Source organism: Argentina silus (genome assembly GCF_951799395.1).
Source record: "Argentina silus genome assembly, chromosome: Y".
Classification (NCBI taxonomy): domain Eukaryota; kingdom Metazoa; phylum Chordata; class Actinopteri; order Argentiniformes; family Argentinidae; genus Argentina; species Argentina silus.
The window spans coordinates 5,083,314-5,104,669 of NC_139654.1; the positions used below are offsets into that span (position 1 = coordinate 5,083,314).

A 21,356-nucleotide genomic window follows, 5' to 3' on the forward strand; every position below is an offset into this window, starting at 1 on the left:
TCTGATATTAACAGTTATGGTCCAGAGTCAAACTGACCTGGCCTCCATATTCAGGCTGAGCTGGCTTCATCTGCCAGTTTAAGAAGGAAAATAGCTTTGATTGACGTCTACTGGACATTCTTACTGCATTAAAAGGATAGATAGAATATTATACATTATATATGTATATATTTATATATATATGACAGAGAATCAGAGAATCTACCCTCGTCGATATGGTGTACGCACCTCCTCAGAGTAGAAAGGAGAAGCTCTGCCCGGCACAGGGGGAAGAGGAGAGAGAGATGTGGCCCTCCTCGACACACGCAGCTCTCTACTACACGTTGTACAGCAAATGGGAGGCGTTGACCGAGTCAGTTACAAAGAACTGTCACGTGTGCAGAGTAGTGTGTCTATGGTTGTGTCTACTGTAGACACTGCTAACAAGCTCTTGAGCTTAGAGACTCTATCCTCGTCGAAACACATCTTCTAGTCGGCCATCATGCTTTATGTTAACATGTATAGTTTACTTCCCTCTTCTGTTCTCCCATGGACCAACCACAACTACCACCTCATTTCCTAAAGTCACCTAAAGTGTTTTTAGTCATAATTATTACAATAACTGTATCATCTTCTGACAAAGGTCAGGAAGGATGAGAGGAGACACATTTAACTGTGTAATTGTATTGATAATTTCCTGGTCTTGTAACATTCAAGCCTCTGTTGTTTTATATTGATTGTTACATTCCTTTACAGTTCAGTCTTTCTCTAGTTGGTACTGTCGGCTTGTCCTGGACCAGCAGACAACCGTGACTGTTGAACCCTGCCTAGACCTTGTCGTGGACCAGCAGACAACCGTGACTGTTGAACCCTGCCTAGACCTTGTTGAGTGAGTCCCACATCACATCATCAACCAAATAATCATTCAATTTCAAGTCCGATTTTCGCTTTGGTCATTCTTTTCAGTTTATTTCCTGCAGCATGAAAATCATGCGTGTGTGTGTGTGTGTGTGAGTGTGTGAGTGTGTGTGTGTGTGGTCTTTGGTCTCCTTTAACGTGCTGCGAGTGTTCATTGGGTTTATAGCAGGAGGTTCTTTGAGGAGAGGAGAGAGAGGAGGGGACCACTGCCTCTAAAATGAGTGTTGTGTTGTGTGAACTGTGGTCCGGAGCAGTAAAAATCATATAACTGTTTATGGTTCTTGTTGATCATTAACCAGGAAGAGTGTGCTCTGCTGGAAAAGTGTACTTGTGTGGTGTGTTGTGTGGTGCGTTTGTCGTAGAATTTAAGTTATAATACTTTGAAATAAAATACCGTTAACCAGAGCTGTTGATTCATTTACAGACTTTATTCACAGAGAATATTTAGTCATTCAGGTTTGCAAAGTTGACCCCGTTATCTCTTCAGTCACCTGCCTTCATAGACTTGGCACAGGTTAACGCCTTCTATTCAACGTATTTCTGTTTCCTGTCTACATGCACCAATAACATTCAAAATCTATATTTCGTCATCAAGGTGTGCGCCGCCCACCTGGCTGGCCCCCGTTAGTCTGGTCAGACCTTGCTGACGCCCAGGCTGATTTCAAAAAGCCTTTTGTTCTGGCTGTTTATACCTTTGTTTATTACTTAATTACCCTAACTTTTAAGTACTCTATCCTGGTTTATGCAGCTTTGATCCTTTGTTCTCTTCACCTATAGCAAACCCCTCAATCTGACCTCACCCCTCTTGACTGCATTCTCCAAATGTTCTAGGACCATCTGTTTTCTTGTGACCTCTTCCATTCCATTACAAACCCTTATATTGTCTTTAAATTGATCATATGTTGTGGTGTTTTGTGTAGTGTTTTAGTGTGGTGTTGTGTTGTGTTGTGTGTTGTGTTGTGTTGTGTTGTGTTGTGTTGTGTTGTGTTGTGTTGTGTGGTGTAGTGTAGTGTAGTGTAGTGTTGTGTTGTGTTGTGTAGTGTAGTGTAGTGTAGTGTTGTGTTTGGTGTGTTGTGTGTGTAGTGTAGTGTAGTGTAGTGTAGTGTTGTGTAGTGTAGTGTAGTGTAGTGTAGTGTAGTGTTGTGTGGTGTAGTGTAGTGTAGTGTAGTGTTGTGTGGTGTGGTGTGAGCTATGATACTGAGCAGTAAAAGTTATGTAAGTGTACATGTTGTTGTTGATTATTAACCAGGAAGAGAGGGTACTATGACTATGATGTATCATCTGATATTAACAGTTACGGTCCAGATTCAAACTGACCTGGCCTCCATTTTCAGGCTGGCTTTATTTGTGAGTTTAAAATGGAAAAAAGCTTTGATTACGTCTATTGTACATTCTTACTGCATTAAAGGGATAGATCACAAAAATATATCTATATATTTTGTTTATATTATACATTTTATATATATATATATATATATATATATATATATATATATATATATATATATATATATATCCATCCACCGGCCACTTTATTAGGTACACCTGTTCAACTGCTCTTTAACGCAAATATCTAATCAGCCAATCACATGGCAGCAACTCAATGCATTTAGGCATGTAGACATGGTCAAGATGACCTGCTGAAGGTGGTTTAAGTGACTTTGAACGTGGCATAGTTGTTGGTGCCAGACGGAAGGATAGAGGGAGTGAGGGAGGGAGGGAGGGAGGAAGGGAGAGAATGAGAGAGAGGAGGGAGGGAGGGAGGGAGAGAGGGAGGGATATAGGGAGGGAGAGAGGGACAGAGAGAAGGGAGGGAGGTAGAGAGGGAGGGAGAGGAGGGAGAGAGGGAGGGAGATAGGAAGGGGAGGGAGGGAGGGAGAGGATGGAGGGAGAGAGGGAAGGAGAGAGAGGGGGGAGGGAGGGAGAGGATGAGGGAGAGATAGAGGGAGAGTAGTATAGAGAGGTAGGGAGAGAGGAAGAGAGATGGGATGGAGAGAGGAGGGAGAGAGAGAGAGGCACAGAGGGAGAGAGAGGCACGGAGGGAGAGAGAGGCACGGAGGGAGAGCAAGAGGAGGGAGGGAGGCAGGAAAGGGAGTGGAGTGAAAGAAAGAGAGAGAGAGATTGTGACAGAGAGAGAGAGAGGGAGGGAGAGAAAGAGAGAGAGAGCGTGTGAAGGAGGGAGAGAGGGAGGTAGGGAAGGAGAGAAGGAGGGAGGGAGAAAGAGGGAGGGAGAGAGGAAGGGAGGTAGAGAGAGTGGGAGAGAGGGTGGGAGGTTGATGGAGAGAGGGGGGAGGTAGAGGGAGAGAAGGGGGTAGGGAAGGAAAGAGAGAAAAAGACAGAAAGAGGGAAAGAGAAAGAGAGAGAGAGATTGGATGGGGAGAAGAGGTAGGGAGGGAGAGAGGGAGGGAGAGAGAGAGAGAGAGAGGGAGAGAAAGAGAGAGAGAGAGCGAGTGAAGGAGGGAGAGAGGGAGGGAGAGAGGGAGGGAGGGATGAAGAGGGAGGAAGAGAGGTAGGGAGAGAGGGAGAAAAAGACAGAGAAAGTGTATAGTGTGGTATTGTTGTGTTGCGTTGTGTGTTGTGTTGTGTTGTGTTGTGTTTGGTGTGGTGTGTAGTGTTTTAGTGTGGTGTGGTGTGGTGTGTAGTGGTGTGTAGTGTAGTGTAGTGTGTGTAGTGTAGTGTAGTGGAGTGTTGTGTAGTGTAGTGTAGTGTTGTGTGTGTAGTGGTGTGTAGTGTGTTGTGGTGTGAGCTATGATACTGAGCAGTAAAATTTGTGTAAGTGTACATGTTGTTGATTATTAACCAGGAAGAGAGGGTACTATGACTATGATGTATCATCTGATATTAACAGTTACGGTCCAGAGTCAAACTGACCTGGCCTCCATGTTCAGGCTGAGCTGGCTTCATCTGCCAGTTTAAAATGGAAAATAGCTTTGATTGATGCCTACTGGACATTCTTACTGCATTAAAGGGATAGATCATAAAAAAAAATCTAATTTGTTTTTAGCATTATATTATATTTTATTATAAATCAAAAAAAATTAAATATTATTTATATATATATATACTGTATATGTGTACATATTATATATCTCTATCTGACAGAGAATCAGAGAATCTATCCTAGTCTATATGGTGTACACACCTCCTCAGATTAGAAAGGAGAAGCTCGGCCCGGCACAGGGGGAAGAGGAGAGAGAGATGTGGCTCTCCTCGACACACGCAGCTCTCTACTACACGTTTTACAGCAAATGGGAGGCGTTGACCGAGTCAGTTACAAAGAACTGTCACGTGTGCAGAGTAGTGTGTCTATGGTTGTGTCTACTGTAGACACTGCTAACAAGCTCTTGAGCTTAGAGACTCTATCCTAGTCGAAACACATCTTCTAGTCGGCCATCATGCTTTATGTTAACATGTATAGTTTACTTCCCTCTTCTGTTCTCCCATGGACCAACCACCAACTACCACCTCATTTCCTGAAGTCACCTCAAGTGTTTTTAGTTTTAATTATTACAATAACTGTATCATCTTTTGACAGAGGTCAGAGAGGAGGAGGGGAGACACATTTAACTGTGTAATTGTATTGATAATTACCTGTACTTGTAACATTCAAGCCTCTGTTGTTTTATATTGATTGTTACATTCTTTTACAGTTCAGTCTTCTTCTAGTTGGTACTGTCGGCTTGTCCTGGACCAGCAGACAACCGTGACTGTTGAACCCTGCCTAGACCTTGTCCTGGACTAGCAGACAACCGTCACTGTTGAACCCTGCCTAGACCTTGTCCTGGACCAGCAGACAACTGTGACTGTTGAACCCTGCCTAGACCTTGTCCTGGACCAGCAGACAACCGTAACTCTTAAACCCTGCCTAGACCTTGTTGAGTGAGTCCCACATCACATCATCAATCAAAGAATCATTCAATTTCAAGTCAGATTTTCGCTTTGGTCATTCTTTTAAGTCTATTTCCTGCAGCATGAAAATCATACATGTGTGAGTGTGTGTGTGTGTGTGTGTGTGTGTGTGTGTGTGTGTGTGTGTGTGTGTGTGTGTGTGTGTGTGTGTGTGTGTGTGACATTTTAATGGCCAAATTTTGTCAGAGAATTACATTATTTACTTCCCTCTTATTCAACATTATCTAATGGAGGCTGGCAATTATTCACAGCAGATTAAAAGTTAGACGTTTATATTAGAGATAATCTAACAAGATAGGTCACGCTCCCTTTCTGTCTCTAAGTCATGTTGACAACCTTGAAGATCTTTCAGACTGAATGTTGTGTTGACGACACACTAGAACATTGAACAAAAAAAGAACAATATGTGTATTTATGTTTTTTTCACATTTGTCAGTGGTGTGATAACTGTCATCCTGTCATATGTGCATCATCAGGTGATACAATGGCCAGGGGAGAGCTGCATCAGTGAGGAGCCAGACAGAGAGCAGAGCTGAGCACTGAGGTGGGAGACAGATCACAACCGTAAGTTGATGTTTTTCATTGTTTTTCTGGCAGACAGACTGTGTGAGTGTTGAATACACTCCTCTATGAAGGGTTAATTAGTTGGTTTCCTGTATGTTTTGTTTTGTTATGTAAAGATTGGCTTGTGTAATCAAAGTTAACTTTCATCTTTGATTTAATTTGAATTTTATTCAACCCGTAAGTGGAGAGAGAGAGAGAGAGAGAGAGAGAGAGAGAGAGAGAGAGAGAGACATTGTCAGTATCCCTTGTTGGCTTCAGGAGAGAGAGATACTGTATATACAAGATCAGCAGGCGTTCATGTCCCTTTCCTCCCTCTGTTGAGCCCCAGACCGTAGTTTCTCACTTCACTGGTTTTGAACTTTGGTCTCCTTTAACGTGCTGCGTGTGTTCATTGGGTTTATAGCAGGAGGTTCTTTGAGGAGAGGAGAGAGAGGAGGGGACCACTGCCTCTAAAATGAGTCTCTCTGGGGAGAAAGAGGAGGGGACCACTGCCTCTAAAATGAGTCTCTCTGGGGAGGTTGAAGCCATGGGGTAAGAGAAGAGTCTCTGGAGGGCATTTAACATGAAGATGATGATGATGATGATGATGATGATAGATACTTCATTCATAACCAGATTAATGTTAGACACAGGAATGTAGATATACTGTAGTTCAATGCATTATGTAGCAACAGACAGTGTTGCAACACTCACTAGAAGGCGTGTCCACGGGGGAGGAGAGTGGATCCTGGAGGGAGATGGCCACTTAAAATCTAAAAGCTACTGAACATAAAATTAGTAGAGATGCACTGAAAAAGCTATTTACTATACAGATATATTAATTTGGACTGGCCACACTGTCCCCACTCTCCTCCTCCCAGTGCACCCCAACCCTCCATGGTAATGGGGATCCCCTGAATGAAACAAAGACAGGTTCATTAACACTCTGTCCTTCACAATGCCACCCTCCTGTGGAACTGGCTCTAGAAGCTCAGCTCATATGGCACATTTAAAAACACAACTCCACCTTGTAATGCAGGGTCCAGCAGGAGAGACCAGCCTCACCTGTACCTAGCTGTGTGTCCATGAAGAGTGACGACTCTATAGGACGTCTAATAAACTTCGGAGAAAGACCTCCTCATTCTGGTCAAAGGTTAGTTTGGGGTTTAATCCTAGTCGTCAATATCCTGACGACACACAGACACACTCATATGAACACGACATACATTATCTTCTGTTAAACATGTGAGAATATTGGTGTCTGACAACACAGATACCCACTCATGAACATGTGATTTTCACTGTCTCCTGTTAATGAATGTGAGAATGTTGGTGTCTTTGTGTTTGACAGGGTCCAGAAAGAGAGACCAGCCTCACCTGTACCCAGCTGTGTCTCCATGAAGAGTGACTGGTCTATGGGACAACCAATAGACTTCAGACAAGGAACCGACACTACTAAACAAAGGTAGGTGTATCATGGGGGATGTGATGAACTAACTGCTAGACGACACCACCTGTTTGTTTCATGAGGTCCTCGGAGGAAACTAGAATGAACTCAAGTTCTACTATCAAGGAGGGAGCATGGGAATAAGGCACACAATGCAACAATAATTTATTGTACAGCTTATAATGACAGCATCTTCAGCTCTAGGAGTTCAGCACATATTTATCATTAAAGGCAGAATTTCAAATGTTAGACACAGAATGTAGATATACTGTTGTTCAATGCAAACTGTAGCAACAGACAGTGTTACAACACTCCCTAGAAGGCATGTCCATGGAGGAGGAGAGCAGATCCTGGAGGGAGATGGCCACTAAAAACCTAAAAGCTACTGACAATACAGATACAGTGCATTCGGAAAGCATTCAGACCGCTTCACTTTTTCCACATTTTGTCATGTTACAGTCTTAATCTAAAATTCATTTGTTTCCTAATCAATCTACACACAATACCCCATAATGACAAATACAATACAGGTTCGTAGACCTCCGAGATAGGATTGTGTCCAGGCACAGATCTGGGTAAGGGTACACATTTTTTTTTTTATAATTTGAAAGCTATTTATAATACAGTTATATTAATTTGGACTGGCCACACCGTCCCCACTCTCCTCCTCCCAGCGCACCCCAACCTTCCATGATAATGGGGATCCCCTGAAGGAAACAAAGACAGGTTCATTAACACTCTATCCTTCACAATGCCACCCTCCTGTGGAACTGGCTCTTGGAGCTCAGCTCATATGGCACATTTAAAAACACAACTCCGCCTTGTAATGCAGTGTGTGCTGTGTACCCAGCTGTGTGTCCATGAAGAGTGATGATTCTATGGGATGGATAATAAACTTCGGAGAAAGACCTCCTCATTCTGGTCAAAGGTTAGTTTGCGGTTTAATACTAGTAGTCAATATCCTGACGACACAGACACGCATTCATATGAACACATGACATCCATTATCTTCTGTTAAACATTCTGTGAGAATATTGGTGTCTACTGACAATACAGATATATTAATTTGGACTGGCTACACCGTCCAACAATGTTAGTTTTTTGCAATATTCAGCTGACCCAGGAACTTTGTTTAACTTTAATAACTTCGTTTCAATGGCCTAAAACAACAATGGGTCTTCAATCATACCTCAGTAAAATGGGCCTCATTCACACTTCTCTCGATAAATACATCTGCTTATTTCTTGTTTTACTCAGAATCCCCAGTGACCAGGTGGAGAGACCAGAGTCAGAGATTCCCAGTGGTCAGTCTGTCCAGAGTCAAACTGAACTGGCCTCCATATTCATGGTGAGCTGAATAGAAAGTATGACATGGAAGATGGCTCAGTAATCCCCATACAAAAGTTATTTTTTTCTTGTTTCAATTGCTTGCTTAAGTCAAGTGTTTTTTGTATTTAGTCTCTCTACTGTGTGTAAAGGTTTACCCATTATTGTCTATCTCACTCCACTTTATTTTTCTTAATGTTTCAGTTGCTTGAAAACAATGTCATCACTTTATTGAGAAATGAGCTGAAGAGGTTCAAGAGGCTTATTTCTCAAGACTACCCAGAGTGCTTTGAGAGTCAGGGGGAGGAAGAGGTGGTGGATGATGAAGAAGAGAAGCAGGAGAGCAGTGCCAGAGAAGGGGCTCTGAAGATCACACTGCACGTCCTGAGGAACATGAACCAGAAGGAGCTCGCTGACACACTGGAGAAACGTAAGAGACCTCATGTGTTTTCACAGAGAAGTGTTATTGGGCTGAAATATTATTGGAAATACAAACACCACTAACTGTAATTATGATGTATATCCCCATTTGGTCACTCTTTATATTATGTTGCCTCTATAACTTGGTGTCTCTGTAATTACTCCAGTAACAAGATTGGTTGTTAATGTATAATTGCATAGTAATGGGTTTGGATAGTTTCCTATAACACAGATGGAATAAGGACTGTTCTTTCCTACATGTGTAGTAATATATCATTCAACTACACTACATACTATGTAATTAATTACTATATAATTAATTAATAATTAATTTCTATATAAGAACTTGTTAATTAATTAATACAACATGTGGTCCTCTGTGGCTCAGTCGGTAGAGCATGGCTTTAATAATGCTTAGGTTGTAGGTTTAATTCCTGCTGGGACCATATATACTGAAATGTATGCACTCACTGCAATGCAAGTCATTTTGGATAAAAGCGTCAGCTAAATGGCATATATATATATATTATATATATATAATATGTATATATTTACAGTTACTGCAGGTATTGGGTCAACTTAATGTAAAGTGTCCAGGAATATTTTTTTAATTGTTTTGTCATTCAGGTGAGCTTGCTGTGGTGTGCCAACATGAACTCAAGTCCACCCTGAAGACAAAGTTTCAGTGTGTGTTTGAGGGAATAGCTAAGCAAGGCAACCCAATACTTCTCGATAAGGTCTACACAGAGGTCTACATCACAGAGGGTGGAAGTGGAGAGGTCAATAACGAACATGAGGTCAGACAGATTGAGACAGCATCCAGGAGACCAGCAACACAGGAGACACCAATCAAATGCAACGACATCTTCAAGCCTTTACCTGGACAAGACAAACCAATGAGAAATGTGCTGACAAAGGGAGTCGCTGGCATTGGAAAAACAGTCTCTACTCAGAAGTTCATTACGGACTGGGCTGAAGGAAAAGCCAATCAGGATGTCCAGTTCATATTTCCACTTCCTTTTCGGGAGCTGAATTTAATGAAAGAGAAGAAGTGCAGTTTGAATGAACTTCTTGGTCATTTCTTCATTGAAATAAAAGAATCCGGAATCTCCAACTTTGACAAGTATAAAGTTCTGTTCATCTTTGATGGTCTGGATGAGTGTCGACTTCCTCTAGACTTCCAGAACAACGAGACATGTTGTGATGCCACAGAGTCAACCTCAGTGGACGTGCTGCTGACAAACCTCATCAAGGGGAATCTGCTTCCCTCTGCTCTCCTCTGGATAACCTCCCGACCTGCAGCAGCCAATCAGATCCCTCCTGAGTGTGTTGACCAGGTGACAGAGGTACGAGGGTTCAACAACCCACAGAAGGAGGAGTACTTCAGGAAGAGAATCAGTGATGAGAACCTGGCCAGCAGAATCAACACACACATGAAGTCATCAAGGAGCCTCCACATCATGTGCCACATACCAGTGTTCTGTTGGCTCTCAGCCACTACCCTAGAGAGACTGTTGGGTGAAGCAGAGAGAGGAGAGATGCCCAAGACTCTGACACAGATGTACACACACTTCCTGGTATTTCAGACAAAACAGAAGAATGTGAAGTACCTTGGAGACCATGACAGAGATCCACAGTGGGATAAAGAGCTAATTCTGTCACTGGGAAAACTGGCCTTCAAACAGCTGGAAAATGGCAATCTGATCTTCTATGAGGAAGACTTGAGAGAGTGTGGCATTGATGTCTCAGAAGCCACAGTGTACTCGGGAGTGTGCACTCAGATCTTCAGAGAGGAGTTTGGGCTGCACAATGTGTTCAGCTTTGTGCATCTGAGCATCCAGGAGTTTCTAGCTGCTTTATATGTGTTCCTCACATTCAACCACAGCAATGAGAATCCACTGGTCAAACAGAAATCCTTATCCTGGAACCTACAGTCATCACTCAGCCGCAAACGAAAGATTGACACACCACTGATCAACCCCATCATCAACCTACACAAGAGTGCAGTGGACCAGGCCTTACAGAGTGAGAATGGTCACCTGGACCTGTTCCTCCGCTTCCTCCTGGGCCTCTCACTGGAGTCCAATCAGAATCTCCTACGAGGCCTTCTGACACAGACAGGAAGCAGCTCACAGACCAATGAGGAAACAGTCAAGTATGTCAAGGAGAAGATCAGGGAGAATCCCTCTCCAGAGAGGTGTATCAATCTGTTCCACTGTCTGAATGAGATGAATGACCGTTCTCTAATGGAGGAGATCCAAAGCTCCCTGACCTCAGGACGTCTCTCAGAAGCCCAACTCTCACCTGCACAGTGGTCAGCTCTGGTCTTTGTGTTGCTGACTTCAGAAGAAGACCTGGATGTCTTTGACCTGAAGAAATACTCCAGATTAGAAGAGGGTCTTCTGAGGCTGCTGCCAGTGGTCACAGCCTCTAAGACGGCACTGTAAGTAGATGGACAAAACACTGTATTGAAACTTGGGTTATGAATGGAGTAAGTGATGACTTATTATGATTTACGGATTAAATGGAAGAAACTGAGTTATTGAGCACATGGTCAAAAGTCATTCATTAATTGATTGCATCCTTGTCTTTCATGTTTTATTGACACACAAATATGTGACCTGCTCCAACATGTTCAGTCGCTTTGTGTCTTGACTCCCAATAATGAGGTAGAAAGAGCCAGTTCCAGTTGCAGTACTGAACACTGGTTTGGAGAAATCCACTCCTGACGTTGACTCAGTTTTTAACCTAACGACTATCGCATTCCACTTGCGGCACCACAGATACTCACACCGCGGCTCAAATGAAGACTTTTGGTCTGACATTAAGCAAATAACATAGGTAGCATATATAATAACATGGCTGGCTGTGTTCACAGTTCAGCTAATGAGTTTGTCAGCTTTATTTTAGTGAAAGTGGAATGACTCAGTTCTCTAGCCAGTGAGTTTACAGTTGGTGCAGTTGGAAGGAGCTCGCCACTAATCTCCAACTGAAAGCTCAATCCATCATTTAAGGCATGAAATGTATGGATACATGATGATTTCACCTTTAAAATGAAGTGAAATGATTAGAAAACATGTTTTTCTAGTGAAATATGTTAAAATACCAAAACAACCCATGTAAGGGATTTGGACGAAAATGTAATTTTATGGTAAATATATGGTTACCTAGCTCCTCAAATCCTGACCTGTGTGTGTGTGTGTGTGTGTGTGTGTGTGTGTGTGTGTGTGTGTGTGTGTGTGTGTGTGTGTGCGCGTGTGCATGTGTGTGGTGACAGGGGGGGCTGCTCTGTCTTCACTCTCTGAATAACTTTACTCTCCTCAAATCCTGACCCACCTGGCCTTAGATCAGCTCATGGGACTCCAAAATACTGATATATATATATATATATATATATATATATATATATATATATATATATATATATATATATATATATATATATATATATATATATAATGGGACTAGATAATACTGCACTAACCCAATAGCTAGCAAATACATTATACCAGATGTAGAAATCCGATCACTACAAATGTATCCATGGTTGCTTGTTCCCCTGTTGAGAGCAACTATAACTCTCACTCATAAATTCTTGCACCACAGTGATCGTTTGGCTGCATGTATTTATTTGTGTTCCTCATTCAGGCTGAATGGGTGTCACCTCACAGAGAGATGCTGTGAAGCGTTGGCCTCAGCTCTCAGCTCAGACTCCTGCCACCTGAGAGAGCTGGACCTCAGTCATAATGATCTAGGTGACGTGGGGGTGAAGGTGCTCTCTGCTGGACTGGGGAGTCCACACTGTCAACTACAGACACTGAGGTGAGATATGAGACTATTCTTGTTGCCAGACACATCATTCCTAAGTGTCTGTTACATTATCATTCTATGGAATCAATGATACTTGCACAGAAAGGCTCAATAATTGAGACAGACAAAGGATATTATCTTCCAATCAATTACTATATAATGTGTGTGTGTGTGTGTGTGTGTGTGTGTGTGTGTGTGTGTGTGGTGGGAGGGGGGCTGCTCTGTCTTCAATATCTGAATATGTTTGTCCTCCTCAAATCCTGATCCACCTGGCCTTAGATCAGCTAATGAGACTGCATAATACTGCACTAACCCAATAGCTATCAAATACATGATACCAGACGTAGAAATCTAGTGACTACAAATGTATCCATGGTTAATTGCTCCCCTGTTGAGAGGAACTATAACTCTCACTCATAAATTCTTGTGCCACAGTGATCGTTTGGCTTCATGTATTTATTTGTTGTCAGACACATCAGTCCTAAGTGTATTACATTGTCAATGATACTTGCACTGCAAATATCAATGATGGAGACAGAACATTTACATGATCTTCCAATCATTTCCTAAACTGTTCACTGTGACAACACTAGTTCTACCACTTTATTTGTATTCCACGTTTTTCATTTGTCAGCTCCCAGACCATCATCCCGTGCGTGCATTTATTTTACCATGATGAGCGGTCTTCATAATTTAAAAAAAATCGATGAAGGATACTGTCTTACCTTTCTTAGATAATATGTTTTTGATAAACCATTTCAGAGGGACAGCAACACATTCACAGTTCAATAACAAGAGGCCGACCTTTAGGTCAGGATGGCCTTGCAGCTGACTCAGCACATCCCCACCAACAGATATAACCCAGGGGACAGATTTAACCGCTGTATATCTGACTGGCTGTCTTGATTCGTACCGTTACTACATAGAATCATAAACGAGTCCAATACTGATCATGAAGGAATCAATGAACAGTGTATGACTGAAAAAATATAATCATCATGACATGGTCATACTGATTAAAATAGATTGTTGTTTGGCTGTATTGATTATAAGAATATCATAAATGACAGATGAGAAATCTGTCTCCCCTCACACTATCAAGGAGGGATCATGGGAATAAGGCACACAATGCAACAATCATTTATTGTACAGCTTATAATTACATCATATTCAGCTCTATTTATCATTAAAGGCAGAATTTCAAAGAGTGTATGTGTGTGTGTGTGTGAAGGGGGGGGGGCACTCTCTGAATACAGTTACTCTCCTCAATTCCTGAACAATCTGGTCTTACATCAGCTAATGGGGCTACAGAACACAGCACGAACCCAATAGCTAGCACATATACCACACTTAGAAATACAATGACTACAAACCTGCATGTGATTGGCTTGAATCATGAATTCTTATCATAACGCACCACAGTGATCGTTTGGCTTCATGTATTTATTTGTATTACTCATTCAGGCTGAATGGATGTCACCTCACAGAGAGATGCTGTGAAGCGTTGGCCTCAGCTCTCAGCTCAGACTCCTGCCACCTGAGAGAGCTGGACCTCAGTAATAATGATCTAGGTGACGGGGGGGTGAAGCTGCTTTCTGCTGTACTGAGGAGTCCACACTGTCAACTACAGACACTGAGGTGAGGTCTGAGACTATTCTTGTTGTCAGACACATCATTCCTAAGTGTGTTACATTGTCAAGTGATACTTGCTCTGCAAAACTCAATGACGGAGACAGAACATTTACATGATCTTCCAATCAATTCCTAAACTCTTCACTGTGGCTACACTTGGTCAACAATTTTTTTTGTATTTCACCTTTTTCTTTTGTCAGCTCCCAGACCATCATCCTGTGCGAGCATTTATTTTACCTTGAAGAGCGGTCTTCATAATTAAAAAAAAATCTATGAAGGATACCGTCTTACCTTTCTTAGATAATGTGTTTTTGAGAAACCATTTCATAGGGACAGGAACACATTCACAGTTCAATAACAAGAGGCCGACCTTTAGGTCAGGATGGCCTTGCAGCTGACTCAGCACATCCCCACCAACAGATATAACCCAGGGGACAGATATAACCGCTGTCAACCTGACTGGCTGTCTTGATTCATACCGTTACTACATAAAATCATAAACGAGTCCAATACTGATCATGAAGGAATCAATGAACAGTGTATGACTGAAAAAATATAATCATCATGACATGGTCATACTGATTAAAATAGATTGTTGTTTTGCTATATTGATTATAAGAATATCATAAATGACAGATGAGAAATCTGTCTCCCCTCACACTATCAAGGAGGGATCATGGGAATAAGGCACACAATGCAACAATCATTTATTGTACAGCTTATAATTACATCATATTCAGCTCTGTTTATCATTAAAGGCAGAATTTCAAAGAGTGTATGTGTGTGTGTGTGTGAAGGGGGGGGGGCACTCTCTGAATACCGTTACTCTCCTCAATTCCTGAACAATCTGGTCTTACATCAGCTAATGGGGCTACAGAACACAGCACGAACCCAATAGCTAGCACATATACCACACTTAGAAATACAATGACTACAAACATGCCTGTGATTGGCTTGAATCATGAATTCTTATCATAATGCACCACAGTGATCGTTTGGCTTCATGTATTTATTTGTATTCCTCATTCAGGCTGAATGGATGTCACCTCACAGAGAGATGCTGTAAAGCGTTGGCCTCAGCTCTCAGCTCAGACTCCTGCCACCTGAGAGAGCTGGACCTCAGTAATAATGATCTAGGTGACGGGGGGGTGAAGCTGCTCTCTGCTGGACTGGGGAGTCCACACTGTCAACTACAGACACTGAGGTGAGGTCTCAAACTATTATTTTTGTCAGACACGTCATTCCTAAGTGTGTGTTACATTATAATTCTTTGGAATCAATGATACTTGCACAGAAAGGGTCAATAATTGAGACAGACAATGTACATTATCTTCCAATCAATTACTATATAATGTGTGTGTTTGTGTTTGTGTTTGTGTGTGTGTGTTTGTTTTGTGTGTGTGTGTGTGTGTGCGTGTGTGTGTGTGTGCGTGTGTGTGTGCGTGTGCATGTGCGTGTGCATGTGCGTGTGTGTGTGGTGGCAGGGGGGGCTGTTCTGTCTGCACTGTCTGAATAACTTTACTCTCCTGAAATCCTGACGTACCTGGCCTTAGATCAGCTCATGGGACTATACAACACTGCACTAACCCAATAGCTAGCAAATACATCATACCAGACGTAGAAATCCAGTCACTACAAATGTATCCATGGTTGCTTGCTCCCCTGTTGAGAGCAACTATAACTCTCACTCATGAATTCTTGCACCACAGTGATCGTTTGGCTGCATGATTTATTTGTATTTCTCATTCATATGTGGCCTTTCAACTGCCAAATGAAGAGGATTTAAAGCTGCACATGTACATTAGAGAGGAATAATCAGATTCTTGATATCAGATGGAGTGACACTATTTCCCCAGGTTGTCATTCTGTGGAGTCCCAGAGGAAGGCTGTGTTTCTCTGGCTTCAGCTCTGAGGTCTAAGCCCTCCAACCTGAGAGAGCTGGACCTCAGCTACAATCACCCAGGAGACTCAGGACTGGCGCTGCTCTCTGCTGTACAGAAGGATCCACTCTGTAAACTACAGACACTCAGGTAAAGGCTGAATATGTGGCTGGACGTATCAATGAGATTAATGTACAGTATCTATTTTCCACATGATTGTGAGTGTGTCATTCAACCACTGTGGGTTCTTCTGTGGTTGATATAGTGTGGACCATGGTGGAGAGTGCAGGCTCAAACCTGGGCTGATCAAATGTAAGTCACCATCGCTGTAGAGAATAGGACTGTGATATTACTAAAGAACCAGAGTACAGCAGAGTTCAAACAGAGCACCAGTATTGTATTCATATGTAAATCTTAAATATTAGTAAATGTGAATTAGTTGTATCCCTTGTAAAACATTTCAAATGAATAAGTCATATTTTGTGAAAAAAAGAAAAATAATGTTGCCATAACAAGATCACATTGTGAATATTGTAAGTTATTCAATTGTATTGATTTGATGATTATTTTTGCCGTCTCAATCAGATGCCTGTGAGCTCACACTGGACCCAAACACAGCATACAGACTCCTCTCTCTGTCTGAGGAGAACAGAAAGGTGACACGGGGGAGAGAGGAGCAGCCGTATCCTGATCACCCAGAGAGATTTGACTACTTGCCACAGGTGCTGTGTAGAGAGGGTCTGACTGGGCGCCGTTACTGGGAGGTAGAGAAGAGTGAGGGATGGGCTCATATAGGAGTGACATATAAAGGAATCAGCAGGAGAGGAAGGGGTGATGACTGTGTGTTGGGATACAATGACAAGTCCTGGAGTCTGTACTGCTCTGGTAACAGTTACTCCGCCTGGCACAATAATAAGAAGACTGTCATACCTGTCCCCTCCTCTGGCTCCCACAGAGTAGGAGTGTATCTGGACTGGCCGGCCGGCACTCTGTCCTTCTACAGTGTCTCCTCTGACACACGGACCCTCCTGCACACATTCCACTCCACATTCACTGAGCCCCTCTACCCAGGGTTTTGGGTTGGGTTTTGGGGCTCTTCAGTGACCCTGTGTAAACTAGTCTCAGGGAGATCACACTGAACACCAAAGGCTCAAAGATGACGGATCATAACATGATGCAGTTGGATAGTGGTGTGTTTTCACTGAGATGTTGGATGTACAGATGTTCCCTCTCCTAGTGTGTAGGGTGTAGGGTGTAGAGTATAGTGTGTAGGGTGGAGGGTGGAGTGTATAGGGTGTAGTGTATAGGGTTTTGTGTTTTGTGTATAGTGTTTAGTGTGTAGAGTGTAGTGTGTAATGTGTAATGTGTAGTGTGTAGTGTGTAGGGTATAGTGTACAGTGTGTGGTGAACAGTGTGTCGTGTCGGTGTAGCTCTTGTGATGAGTAGCCCTGCCTGAGACCTGTTAGCCCAAATGTCTTCCTCGGACCACAAGGAGAGAGTGGATGTATAGAAGAAATTCAACTGACAGTGAAACAATCCAGATGAATGATTAGATGATCAAATCAAACTGATGATGAACTCTGAGAATAACACAGGAGAGAGTGTCTGTATATAAGAGTTGGTTAGATTGGGTGTTTGAGTTGTGATGCTGGATTACGTTGCTGTGTGTAAGATAGCAGGGAGTGGATGTGAAGACAGCTCTCCTTCTCTGACAGTACAACATGGACAGTGTGTTCAGAACATCCTAATCTACACAGTGTGTAATTGATTCCTATGCAAATTAGAGACCCCATAAAAACAAAGATATTCATTCCGAAATGACATGAACTATTATCCTTGCATTAAGATGGACTCAATTCAATTTATTGAGTGATTTGTTGATCACATTTTTGCATTTTAACAAATTTTAAGACTGTCAAAGCAAAAAGTCTGAATACTTCTATTCATGTATTTCTGTATTTCAATTTTAATAAATGTACTGAAATTTCAAAAAACGTGTTTTCGCATTCTGGTGTATTGTGTGTGCATTAATGGCAAATTATTTTAATTGAATCCATTTTAAATTTAGTCTATAACACAAGAAAATGTGTAAAAAGTGAAGGGGTCTGAATACCTTCAGAAGGCGCTGTACATGTTCTGAACTTCATTTTCCATGTATTCCTTCATTTTTACATAGTAATCATCTAGTACAGTAATATCTATGCATCATGTGACATTGTGAGGGGCAGCCAAGGTGCAGGCTGCTTTTCCCCTCTCTGTCTGTGGGCTGTGGGAGGCATGGCTCTCATGAGAAGACTTCACCTGTCCCCTGCAGTACCGCTCCCTGCCATGGGAGGCATGGCTCTCATGAGAAGACATCACCTGTCCCCTGCAGTACCGCTCCCTGCCATGGGAGGCATGGCTCTCATGAGAAGACTTCACCTGTCCCCTGCAGTACCGCTCCCTGCCATGGGAGGCATGGCTCTCATGAGAAGACTTCACCTGTCCCCTGCAGTACCGCTCCCTGCCATGGGAGGCATGGCTCTAATGAGAAGACTTCATCTGTCCCCTGCAGTACCTCTGACCCCCAGACCCCCAGACCCCCAGACCCCCAGAACCCTATCCCCCAGACCTCTAGCCCTCAGATGGGGGTACCACCTGGTGGTCATTTACTAGTATTACAACAACAGAGAGATTAGAATCCAGCCAGTTAGCAATAAGCACCTAAAAACCCAGAATTTGAACCTGAAATATTCTTTATAACATCACAGATCTTTTATAATGGAACAGTGTAATAGAACATCAGTGTAATAGAACATCAGTGTAATAGAACATTAGTGTAATAGAACATTAGTGTAATAGAACAGTGTAATAGAACATTAGTGTAATAGAACATTAGTGTAATAGAAGAGTGTAATAGAACATTAGTGTAATAGAACATTAGTGTAATAGAACAGTGTAATAGAAAAGTGTAATAGAACATTAGTATAATAGAACATCAGTGTAATAGAACATTAGTATAATAGAACATCAGTGTAATAGAACATTAGTATAATAGAACATTAGTGTAATAGAACATCATTGTAATAGAACAGTGTAATAGAACATTAGTGTAATAGAACAGTGTAATAGAACATTAGTGTAATAGAACATTAGTGTAATAGAACAGTGTAATAGAACAGTGTAATGGAATGTCAGTGTAATAGAACAGTGTAATAGAACAATGTAATGGAACGTTAGTGTAATAGAACATTAGTGTAATAGAACATTAGTGTAATAGAACATTAGTGTAATAGAACAGTGTAATAGAACATTAGTATAATATAACATTAGTGTAATAGAACAGTGTAATAGAACATTAGTGTAATAGAACAGTGTAATAGAACATTAGTGTAGTAGAACAGTGTAATAGAACAGTGTAATAGAACATTAGTATAATAGAACAGTGTAATAGAACATTAGTGTAATAGAACAGTGTAATAGAACATTAGTGTAATAGAACAGTGTAATAGAACAGTATAATAGAACAGTGTAATAGAACATCAGTGTAATAGAACATTAGTGTAATAGAACATTAGTATAATAGAACATTAGTGTAATAGAACATTAGTGTAATAGAACAGTGTAATAGAACATTAGTGTAATAGAACAGTGTAATAGAACATTAGTATAATAGAACATCAGTGGAAACCAAAGGGGACGTTTTCTTTCCGGTGTTAACACTTCCCGTAGCAACGTCATGACAACCCAGATGTGCAGACAGGCCTAGGAGACGAGTTAACCCTGACCCTGACCCTAACTCTAACCCTAACCCTAACTCTAACTCTAACCCTAACCCTAACCCTGACTCTAACCCTAACTCTAACTCTGACCCTGACTCTGACCCTAACCCTAACTCTAACTCTAACCAAAACCCTGACCCTGACCCTGACTCTGACCCTGACCCTAACCCTGACCCTGACCCTGACCCTAACTCTGACCCTGACCCTAACTCTAACCCTGACCCTGACGCTGACCCAAACTCTAACCCTAACCCTGACTGACCCTGACCCTAACCCTACCTCTGACTCTGACTCTGACTCTGACCCTGACCCTGACCCTGACCCAAACTCTAACCCTAACCCTAACCCTGACCCTGTCCCTGTCCCTAACCCTGACCCTGACCCTGACCCTAACTCTAACTCTGACTATAACCCTAACCCTAACCTTGTCCCTGACACTGACCCAAACTCTAACCCTAACGCTAACCCTAACCCTGACCCTAACCCTCTCCCTGACCCTAACCCTAATCCTAACCCTAACCCTAACCCTAACCTTGTCCTTAACCCTATCCCTGACCCTGAGCCTAACCCTGACCCTATCCCTGACCCTGAACCTGACCCTGACCCTAACCCTAAAAATGATTAGATCATTTTAATTATGAGACTGATTTCCCTCATATACCTTTCACAAATCCCTCTACCTGGGATCCCAAATTAGAATCAGTCTCTGGTTCAATACAATCTCTTACTAGGAACGATTTGAATTCTTTCTTAAAACATCGGCCCAAACCAGCCACAAATTTTAATCTAACCAAACAACAATTACATCTCCAGCAGTTGAGTGGAAATCAGACCATTGTAATAAAACCAGCAGACAAAGGGTCTCAGATTGTGATTATGGACAGAGCCCGTTATCTTTAGGGTTAGGGTTACCTAACCCTAACCCTAACCCTAACCTAACCTTATCAGACAAAGGGTCTCAGATTGTGATTATGGACAGAGCCCGTTATCTTTTAGAGGCTAACAGACAGCTTAGTAATGAGAACCATAATGCTTCATTACCTCACTCCATCCAATCAGAAACTCAGGATATGATTAAGGGCATAGTGATTGGGTTATATCAAACCAATTAGATTACAATTAAACAAATGTCTTATCTGTTAGGTCCAGATACACCCAGACCAAGACGATTTGATCTACTTCCCAAAGTCCCTAAAGCTCCAGAAAAGTGGACTGTTCCCTTCGAGGTTCCATGCGGTCGGCCGGCGGTGAGTGACTGTGGCTCAGAATCGTACCGAGTTGCAGAATTGATTGACTTCTTTATTAACCCTCTCTCACAGAAACATAAAAGTTATGGAAAAGACACTTATGATTTCATACAGAAGTTGAAGGGTCTAAAAACACAGAGAGAGGCCTTTTAATTTACAATAGACATCAATTATTTTTCTACCAACATGGAGACGACTCTGGGTTTACAGGCTGTTGGGATTGTATTTAATAAATTCCCTGACCCTACCCTGACCCTGACCCTGACCCTGACCCTGACCCTGACCCTACCCGCCCAGATAATGACCCTACCCGCCCAGATAATGCCATTTTAGATTTATTGGAGTTGAGTTGAAGGAGAAATGATTTTGAATTCAACAATAAACATTACCTCCAGATTCACGGAACGGCCATGGGCAAAAAATGTGCCCCTGCTTTTGCAAATCTGTATATGTGTTTTTTGGAGGAAACAGCTTTCAGTAAATG

At 42.1% G+C, this 21,356-nt stretch overlaps 2 protein-coding genes across 2 annotated transcripts in view; one reads left to right on the plus strand and one right to left on the minus strand.

Moving 5' to 3' along the window:
* Positions 1–21,356, minus strand: part of LOC310823739 (uncharacterized protein) — a gene marked incomplete at both ends in the record, with an annotated part of 320,139 nt that overhangs the window by 137,858 nt on the left and 160,925 nt on the right. The gene's annotated exons all lie outside the window — the stretch shown is intronic.
* On the plus strand, positions 5,802–17,003 carry LOC310823620 (uncharacterized protein; the record flags this gene model as incomplete). Its single annotated transcript, XM_083696503.1, has 13 exons — positions 5,802–5,901; positions 6,389–6,502; positions 6,701–6,814; positions 7,647–7,724; positions 8,054–8,144; positions 8,327–8,552; positions 9,170–10,985; positions 12,191–12,364; positions 13,817–13,990; positions 15,015–15,188; positions 15,841–16,014; positions 16,130–16,176; positions 16,450–17,003. Exons 1-13 carry the CDS (start codon positions 5,825–5,827, stop codon positions 17,001–17,003), a joined length of 3,813 nt encoding a protein of 1,270 aa, XP_083552629.1. The 5' UTR covers positions 5,802–5,824.